At 42.0% G+C, this 10,623-nt stretch overlaps 1 protein-coding gene across 1 annotated transcript in view; it reads right to left on the bottom strand.

Annotated features, from left to right (window-relative positions):
- Positions 1-426: 426 nt before the first annotated feature.
- Positions 427-10,623, bottom strand: part of zfand3.S (zinc finger AN1-type containing 3 S homeolog) — a 76,905-nt gene continuing 66,708 nt past the window's right edge. The window contains exons 5-6 of the mRNA NM_001094166.1: positions 7,479-7,646; positions 427-2,745 (exon numbers count right to left, since the gene is read on the bottom strand). Coding sequence (NP_001087635.1) covers positions 2,591-2,745; positions 7,479-7,646 — 323 coding nt within the window. The 3' untranslated portion in view covers positions 427-2,590. The remainder of the gene's footprint in view (positions 2,746-7,478; positions 7,647-10,623) is intronic.

The following is a 10,623-nucleotide window of genomic DNA, read 5'->3' on the forward strand; positions in this document are numbered from 1 at the left end:
TAGTGTTTTTCAGTATATTTTGGGGGCTGAAAAACTCGGCTTATACTCGAGTATATACGGTAAACCATTTCTTTACTGTTTGCTTTACTATATCCAATCATGTGCTTGAGGGGTTATTCGGTCACAAATCTTAGGCCAATGGGAGCCCACAAATGAAATTTTGCCCTGGGACTGCGGTTACCTTAAAGAGGCCCTGAATAAGGCCATCAGTCTCTTTACCAAGGGCTGACAGTTACAAAAACATGAAGGTAATATAGAAATGCCCAAAGTTGCAATTCAACATCACTTTGTTCCATATTTAGACCTTGAGAAGCATGGGAAAATGTGCAAGTAATTTACCGAAAAATAAAATCGTCAATTTTAATCTGATCGGTTTAATGTTACTTGTCAGCAGGAAGGGGGGGAAAAAAGAATAAACTTACAGGGTTTTTTTTTTTTTGTAATATTTTTTTTTTACAATGTTAAACTAAAACAGCGCTAGGCTACATGTGTTAAGTAAATCTAGAACACAAAATGGTTAAATAAGATTTTCATTTCTTAAGATACAAGAACTTAAAACTTTGCCTTAACTTTTAACAAACTTCACAGAACAGGTACTGCAAAGGAACAACCCAGTGAATTCTCATCATTGTATTGTAAGCTGTCCATCATTCACAAAAAAAACAAACCCCAGAACGATCATTGTTCTTTTTTAATCCAAAGTTCATCGTGCGCCCAACATATTGGGTCATCGGTACGAGGTTTTTGTCTTCATAATCAGTGAAAAAACAAGTCTTTATGGTTAGTTGAAGAAGTGAACAGCAATGGCTATGGAATACATCGGGTGGACTGATAAATAGTGGTCTCTGTGGCCTTTGCAAGATGGACAATCAGAGAAGATGCATTGATCTTCGTTGCCTGTTGAGGGAAGATCGATTCCTGAAAGAAACAAGAGTCTGGAGATGGTGCATGACAAACCTATAAATATGGCCGTAGAACTGAAGATTTACCATGTTTACTCATATGAATTGGTGGTCACAGATGTGTTTCTCTTAATAATGGAATACACTGAACTTTCTCTACTTAGGTTATATTGTAAACTCTTGTCTTGTATTGTTTTTAAGCGTTTCATAAACTACATATGGTGGTCACTATCAATGACTAGGCACAGAATGTGTATGAGGAATAGGTGTTGCCACTTGCCATCAGCCCGACAAACTATTTTGCCAATGACCAACAATTCCACAGTGTCACTTTTGATCAAGAGGTAATGTTATTTATTACTATTGTGAAGGATTTAAGATCCAAAGTAAGCCAGGTAGACACTACATTTCTACTTGTTCAAAGTGCTGGAAGTTCAGAAATATGGGAGGTGAGGATAAACTGGCAGATAGGACTACACCGGAGAAAGCTCCTGTGCAGAAGACTTGACAAAAGAAAGCACCTTGGGGAGCCGCTGAGAAGAAAACGCTGAGAGTAAAATGGAAAGGCAACAGGAATACACTGTAGTCCTGGGAGTTTGTAGACCTTGTGGTATAAATATATAAACATCCCCTGTAATTAATGCTAAAACGTACGTCTATGCTCTCCTCCTCGTCCTTGGAAATCCTGCACATCACATAAAAAGGACTCGCCATTTTTTTCCCATTTCCATCCCTTTATGCTACTCGTGGGCTGATCAATAGAATGTTTGAGCCCCGTTCCAAACTTCCCCACCTCTGGCTGCATAGAGATAAGGCTAGTTAGCCCTTTTAATTTGTTTACGAACTTGCTAACACTTTGGAGGTGAGGAGTAACATATTGAACTGACAAAAGGTGGGGAGTTTTCCTGGTTGTTCCTCAATACTGTTACTGAGTTCCGTTTGCTACAAAAACAAAAATGTCCTTTATCCCCCAATAAATGTTGAGCTACAGAGTCGGCTTGCAGAGTCCAACCACGGCTACTGCCAATTAGCCTTATTTGACCAGAGACCATCACTTGGCAAATTGCAAACCAAAGCCAATCAGGTTAAGGCTGGTAAGAAGGGGGGTGACCAGTAAATTGAGTGATCTATGTGCTTGTTAAAATAGAACGGGTTTTAAGTGTGTGGGGTAATAAGTAGTTTAAATTCTACCTAAAATTCTCTCACTGCTACACTCTGTGGTTTAATTCAATATTCTTTTACTAAGCTACAAAGGTAGGAATCCACAAATGAAATCTCCAGTGGAGCTGACCCAATCAATTCAGCAGTGACGAATGGGCGTAGGGAACAGTGCGTAAGTGGCCATTCACTCTCCATATTCATTGTTACACCACACAAAAAGTTAAGGTGAAAATCTAGCTAGCCTGGATAATAGTCATTTATTTCTTCAGTGGAATGGAAATACAAATAAAATAAAGTTACCCCAAACTTTGCTGATGGCTTTCTTGCTTGCCAGTGAGTAACAAGCACAGCCAACACATCTAACAACAACTTCATTTATTAAAGTACCTGCATGTTCAAAAACAGAAGACGATAACCTGATTGGCTTGGTGTCTGCCACTTGCCCAGAGAGCCTAGTTGACTTTATCCTAAATAAGGCTAACTGTTGTGAACTAAGAGAAACAGCATTTGGTTGGAGAGTGTGGCACTCAGGAGCAGCCCTCGCCAATGCGTTGGCAAGACCTGCCCACTTTCCGGTCTAGTTTCACCATTTTCATAATGGCCTCCTCGCGTCCGCGTCCCATGTGGTCGAATGTGCAGTCGTGCTGTTCTGGAAGTCGATGCAACATACAGAAGACATAACCTGCGCAGAAATAAGAGGAGGATTACAATCAACCCTTTACAGTGGCTCTCTGCAGCCCTATGAATCTGGTCACTAGTGATCCAAAGTGCAACGTGGGAATCGGTGAAGCAGAAGATGGTGGAAAATGAAAACGCAAGTGATACTGAGGGATAGGTGGAGTTTAAAAGAAGGTGGTTACGTATATGTTGATGCTATATAAATATAAAATAGATCAAATTTGAGGGCAATCTGACCAACCAAATGACTCAAAATGACTGGATCCCAAGGAAACTGGTTGGAGCGGGGTCTTTCTTTATAATGTCTTTCACCAGCTGCTACAAAGTCAAAAGTGAGAGGGGTTGTTCTGCCATTCATTTGGGAGTGTTGGAGCTCACTGAGTTCTCAAGAGTTTGGTATTTTCATCTGCGAATATGGCAGACTCACTGTGGATTATATGGTGAGGCAGTGTTTGCACGTCTAGGCTACCGTCACCTTCTTTGTGGACACTGTTATTAAGACAAGTCTTGTATCATCTCAGAATCTTGTTTGTGCACCAGAATGGGGGACCTGATGTCCATCCCCATGTCCTGGCTACACAATTAAATGAAGAGAACTGGGGGAATGTGGGGAGAGCAGCGATTTCTAGTTAGTGCTGAATGGAAAGTGAAAGTAATTGTCTGCCCCGCCTCCCAGGGCATAGAGGAGGGGCAGACAATATCTGATTGACAGCCGCGATGTTTAAATGAGCTTACAACAGCTATGAATGCTTTAATAAAAAATTGGATTTCATGTTTAATTTGAAAAGGACTTTTATTATACAGCTTTTTGTGTCTGGGTGACAGGTCCACTTTAATCAAAGGAATTAAAAGTCCATTCTCTATGGAGTTCAAGAAAATTCTACCTTTGAAAAACATACAGTTACTTATTGTAGTTGTGCGTGGAAATGTATCTACTTCCCCTCAGGCAAAAACACAGCAGTCCTCCCTTGCTTTATGGCAGGAAATCTAGATTTACACAGGATCAGAGCTTTAGTCTCAAATCTCCCATCATTCTGTACTAAAGCAACATGGAAGAACATGTGCTAAACCCAAAACACTGCCGTTGCTTTACAGAAATAAAATTAGGGATACGCTTAATAAAATGATTATCATTAGAATGAAGTCTCAATGCTCAGCTCAGGGAAAGAAAATGAATTCCACCACAGGAGGAGCTCACGAGAGCCAAATAAATCACTGCTGTTTTGTATGGATTTGTTTGTACAATTTGCTCTGTACCCGCTGACAGCACCGCGGATAAATAAAACAGATTGTGGGTCGGAAGAGATTATAAAGCTTCGCACATTCCCAAGGTTTCAATTGTCCATTCTCCGACTTGTTTTTGTGCCGGAATCAAAATGAGTTTCCCACACCTGGTAATGAAATGCAGGAAAATAAATGATGTCTTTGCATCGGCTTGTGCGGGACTACAGGCGGCAACCGTTCTGCATACCAACATCAAGCAGGGAAGAAACCGATGGTGTTAGTATGAATGGTCACCTTCCCAACAGGCCCCGAATCTGTCTGGCGCCCATGTTAATGCTTCTTGCCGACATATTTTATATATATATATATATATATATATATATATATATATATATATATATATATATATATATATATATATATATATATTCTATATTGAAATATATATACCATATATCCTCGAGTATAAGCCGTCCCGAGTATAAGCCGAGGTACCTAGTTTTACCTCCAAAAACTGGAAAAGCTTATTGACTCGAGTATAAGCCTAGGGTGAGAAATCCAGCAGCTTCTGGTAAGTTTCAATCAAAAAATTGAGGGTTTCTGCTCCCATTGGAAGTGCCGGCATCTCGTTTTTGGATGCCGGCGACCATTCTTGGACGCCGGCGAATATTCTTGGAGACTATTCTTAGACGCCTGGCGGCCGTTTTTGCGCTTGATCCGAGTATAAGCCGAGGTAGAGTTTTCAGCATATTTTGGGGGCTGAAAAACTTGGCTTAAACTCGAGTATATACGGTATATATTAAAATAATAGCTGTATGCCCACACTATTAACTCTCTCTCTGTACTACTATGCTGGTTACCTAGGGCCCCAAAGTAGGGATGCACCGAATCCAGGATTCGGTTCGGGATTCGGCCAAGATTCGGCCTTCTTCAGCAGGGTTCAGATTTGGCCGAATCCTTGTGCCTGGCCAAACTGAATCCTAATTTGCATATGCAAATTGTGGGGAGGGCGGGATTTCACGTGACTTTTTGTTACAAAACAAGGAAGTAAACCAATTTTTTTCCACTTTTTCCTTTCCCGCCCCTAATTTGCATATGCAAATTAGGATTTGGTTTGGTATTCGGGCGAATCTTCCAAGATGGATTCAGGGAATCGGCTGAATCCAAAATAGTGGATTCGGTGCATCCCTACCCCAAAGAGAATGTTTCCAAGAGCAAAGCACCTGCTTTCTGATAAAATGATTTATGCTCAAGCCTATGGGAAAGATGTTTTGGCTGAATCCATAATTATCCCACCAAAATATAGTGCAATGGCCTCTAATTCTAAACGTTCCCCCCTTTTCCCGACAGCCTATGGATTCATAAGTTTAAAGGGCAAACTAATCATACCAGGAAGAACAGAGGATGATGGCAGAAGGAGCGCTGAACGCACTTTTAGTTCAGTCACGTAGGGTTGGTGGTGAAGGAGATTACAGGAGCACGCTGATCTGTGCTGTGGTGGGGGAGCAAACAACCCGTCTTTTAACTCTGCTGGTTTCAATCTCTGCTACACTTTCAATTTAGCTTCTTTGTAAAGTGCGGGAGAGTGGGCAATGTCCTCCTTCAGGAGTCACCTTGGCACAAAAACAAACACAGCTCTGTGAGAAATGCTGTGGTGCGGATGTGAAACAAGGCAGCTGGGGCAATAAAACAGAATATGATTAACAAGTGAAACCCGGGGGGGGTATGAAGGAAAGACGTCACACTTTATATCCTCGTTTGAAGGGGACATGATTGAGAATATAAAGTGTTACACATGGGGTGGCTTCTATCCTAAAAATGCACAAGTGTGCGAAGCTAATGGAGCACATGGTGTGATGTCTTCACCGATATTCTATGTTGCATTTCCTCTTCTTTTGCTGTTGAATTACAGAATCCCTTATCCAGAATGCTGCATTTAAAGGCTTTTTACATAAGGGGTTTGCAAGAAGCTTTGGCTAGAAAACTAAATCCGAGTAGCAGAGCCAACAGTATTACCTAAGGCTTGAATTGAATTAAAGAGTTGGCCGCTCCCTGCACCTTCGGAACCTGAATCCACTTGCAGATCTTTTAGCATCCGCAGGAACTAAAACAATTCGCTATTCCTCTCACCTCTCCCAGTTGGCTGGATACGGACGCTCAGAACTCGTCTAACAAATTGCTCTTTTGAAGATCAAAGCGGAGCAGAATTTGTCTGTATGCGCCACAGATGAGACTCATTTAATGAATTTTATTTTTCCACCTACCAAGGGCCAGGCAGTGGTCCCACAGCGGCTGAGTGTTGAGAATGGGGGAGACAGAGGCTTTGTGACTTCTCCCCTCTTGAGTCTCTGCTCCGGCTTTAATTGGCAACTCATTAAAATGTAATGAAAAACGACAACCTCTGTTCTCTCTGCTCCAGGCTCTGAACGATACAAAGGGGCCGAGCGCAATTCGCAACACGTTCAGTTTATACAGCGATGGCTCTTAAGTATTATTTATGGAATGAGATTTCCTGTCAGCCCTTAATAATCTGTTAGGGAGTGAGAGGAAAAAGTAACTCCAAAGCGGCAGCTCCTGTGACTGCGACGGGGAAAAACACACAATCGTTTTTTGTTTCCCTTGCTGGGAATCCACTGGGATATTCCTAATCTCTAGTAGAACATTCCAATTCTCCTCTTTTTAATTTATTCAGCTCCCATTCATCTTCTAAACTCAATTGCAGGGTAGAAAGAATGGGAATGTGGGAGTATAAATTGTGTGTGTGTCCTGAGTACAAAATGTGTGTGTGTGTTCTGAGTACAAACTGTGTGTGTGTGTTCTGAGTACAAACTGTGTGTGTGTGCGGGTATCCAGAGTACAAATTGTGTGTGTGTGTGTGTGTGGGGGGGGGGGTATCCCGAGTACAAATTGTGTGTGTGTGTGTATCCGGAGTACAAACTGTGTGTGTGCCCTGAGTACAAATTGTGTGTGTGTGTGAGTATCCGGAGTACAAATGGTGTGTGTGCGGGTATCCGGGGTACAAATGGAGTGTGTGTGTGTGTGTGTGGGTATCCCGAGTACAAATTGTGTGTGTGTGTGTGGGTATCCGGAGTACACATTTTGTGTGTGTGTGTGTATCCTGAGTACAAACTGTGTGTGTGTGAGTATCCGGAGAACAAATGGAGTGTGTGTGTGTCCCGAGTACAAATTGTGTGTGTGTCCCGAGTACAAATTGTGTGTGTGTCCTGAGTACAAATTGTGTGTGCAGCAACTGTAATCACAAATGATAGCAGGTATAAGTGAGAATATAAACGAAACAGCAAAAACCTAGATCGTTAGCCCTATAACTAGACATATTCGCAGCATATGAATGTGTATAGATATGTGAGTGTGTCGATAGGTCTGTGTGTATAGGAGTAACAGGGATTCCTTCAAAGGGTGGAACTTGGACTACTGTCATTTATGTAACCTGTAGAATCACATCAGGATCTATAACAAATATTAGCCCTTGTGGCTGTAAAGAAGCCGACTTACCACAGCGACAGGAGCCCAACTCTTGCTGAACCAACTCCAGTTTTATTTGGCAACGGAAACAGCGACGGCGACTCTTCTGTTTGGAGCGACTGCTGTTGTCTGGCCTGTCCCCACTGTCCAGTAGCCGAGGTCGTTTCATGGGGGAAGTGTCATCTTCTGACTGTGAATCTGAAGGAGGAGGAGATCTGGTTAGTCTGGGCCCTCCCTCTTTCACTAGAGGGCCACAAGCTCAAGTTGTGTCTAGCCACATCCAACACAGTCGAGCCACATTGTTACAATCTGCTGTAAGTCATATGAGTAATATATGGTGTTGCTTTTACATGGTGCTAAAAATTAAAGGGATACTGTCATGGGAAAAAAAATTTTTTTCAAAACACATCAGTTAATAGTGCTGCTCCAGCAGAATTCTGCACTGAAATCCATTTCTCAAAAGAGCAAACAGATTTTTTTATATTCAATTTTGAAATCTGACATGGGGCTAGACATATTGTCTGTTTCCCAGCTGCCCCCAGTCATGTGACTTGTGCTCTTCTAAACTTCAGTCCCTCTTTACTGCTGTACTGCAAGTTGGAGTGATATCACCCCCCTCCCTCCCCCCCAGCAGCCAAACAAAAGAACAATGGGAAGGTAATCAGATAACAGCTCCCTAACACAAGATAACAGCTGCCTGGTAGATCTAAGAACAACACTCAATAGTAAAAACCCATGTCCCACTGAGACACATTCAGTTACATTGAGAAAAAAAAACAGCAGCCTGCCAGAAAGCATTTCTCTCCTAAAGTGCAGGCACAAGTCACATGACTGGGGGCAGCTGGGAAATTGACAAAATGTCTAGCCCCATGTCAGATTTCAAAATTGGATATAAAAAAATCTGTTTGCTCTTTTGAGAAATGGATTTCAGTGCAGAATTCTGCTGGAGCAGCACTATTAACTGATGTGTTTTGAAAATAAACGTTGACAGGATCCCTTTAATATTATTAATATATTATTAATTGTCCCTTTATTGGAGCTCCCTATAGATGTTCTCTGGTCCCTGTCGGTGGGCGTTTCCTAACGGTCCCTGCCAGAAGCACAGTAGGAGAGGGACAGCCAATCACAGCCCTGCAGTCACACAAGCACAGACAGGCTTCAGTTCCCTATCAGGTCCTGCTAGCTGCTGATTGGTTCCTGTCCTACAGTGCAGTGAGATGAGAGCCTCCGGCTCCCCTGTTCAGCCTGGGAATTCAGGGAGCAGGAAGTGGAAGGGAGGGATTATTAGGGTTTTTGCAGAAATATTCAATAAATCAGCCTGAAACACAACTTTTTTAAGCACAATTCTTCTATATCTAATTGAGTATAATGCACTGGTACATTCTTATTTTTTTTTTTTACACAAAATGTCTCCTTTAAAGTTTAATGTCTCGGACAGCTCGGTAATTCAGGCGCAGACTCTGAACTGTTACAATTTTACAACATTTAGTTGATCCATTTCTCAGCAGCATCTCTGGAGTATCAGCAACTATTGTATCAAGTCTAACAGCTGCCTGTAATGAAACCCAGAGATTCTGCTCAGCAGGGACAAAGATAAGAAATGGATCAACTCAACAGTTTACAGGGTCGGTGACCCCCCTTTCCAAAGCTGCTTTAGGGCAAGGCCAGACGTGGCATTTTTTAAAAAGTTCTGTCAGGCGTAAATACGCATAAACGGCACTACCACTGAAACTAATGGAAAACGCACTATGGCAATTCACAAGGGGCGCTTGCAAGCTGAAATCCACCAGTATTGGAGTTTTTCAGCAGAAACGCCAATAAACTACCAAATCAATAGACTCTGTGGGATCTGCACGTTTGAAACTAGACTTTGAGTAAATACGCCACATATTTTAAATATGATGTCCAAATTCTCAATGAGAACAATGAGAAGTGCATGTTGGGAAAAGAAACCTACGTGCTGAAAAATGTATGTTGCCGGTCGCGTGTGGTTTCAGTGGCGTATTTACACCCGGCGTTTCTTTTTTAAAAAAGCAGCGTAAAAACACCACGTCTGGTCTTGCCCTTAAAAGGTGAAAATGACACTTTACCCTTCAATATTAGAAAAACGGTCACATGTAGAAAATAGAAAGTCGTTTGGAAAAAGTCTTTATTTCTGGTGAACTGTCCCAAACCAACTGAACCGGAAAAAAAAAGTGTTGGAAGGTGAACAAGCCCTTTAAAGTGGCCAATAAAAGCCGGGCCAATTCGATGCTCCAGACTAAGACGCTTGTCCCTTGTATGGGCCCCGAGGGATAATTTAAAGGGCATGTAAAGTCAAAAAAATATAATCCCATTTTTACTTTCTTTAATGAAAAAGAAACCTATCTCCAATATACTTTAATTAAAAAATCTGTACTGTTTTTATAAGAAACCTGACTGTATGCAGTGAAATTCTCCCTTCATTTACTGCTGTGGATAGGAATTGTCAGATGGTCCCTAACTGCTCTGCAGGGAAACAATCATACTTATGAACAGCAGGGGGAGCCCCTGCCTTACTTCCCAGCCATGCAGAACTCAAGCAGCTTTGTTTATGACGATCCCTAAGCAGCCCAGACCACACTGAGCATGTGCACAGTCTTGGTCTTGCAAAGATGTATAACAAAGTTACAAGATGGTGACCCCCTGTGGCCAACTTTGAAAGCATAAATTATTTGTTTGATTAGGCTTGTGGTGCAGTAAGTTCATGTTTAGATTTAGTATACAAAATACAGCATTTCTAGCCTTATTCTATTTTAGACTTTACATGCCCTTTAAGGCCTAATAACAGGGCATCAATTGTATAACTACAGCAGCTACAGAGGAACCCAGAAAGAGATGGGGCCCAGGTTATTTCCCTACAGCCAATTACACAGAGACAGAGATGATCTCAATCAATAAAGAAACACAGCGTTGCTGAGAGTCGGAGGAGACAGAAGAACAGACGAATACAGGAGGGAATATTGATGGAAATAGACAGATACAAAGATAAATATCCAAATGTTTCACAAAGAACAAGATCTAAACAGCCCCGAGCACAGGGAAGGAGTTATATAAGAGCCGAGTTCTCGCTGCGCCGAGGATAAAAGCGGCACCACTCGGCCCCATGCCGACTTCTCCTCACGGGGAGACCAATCTAAATGTAAATACGCCCGCT

The sequence above is a fragment of the Xenopus laevis genome, chromosome 5S (assembly GCF_017654675.1).
Source record: "Xenopus laevis strain J_2021 chromosome 5S, Xenopus_laevis_v10.1, whole genome shotgun sequence".
NCBI lineage: Eukaryota > Metazoa > Chordata > Amphibia > Anura > Pipidae > Xenopus > Xenopus laevis.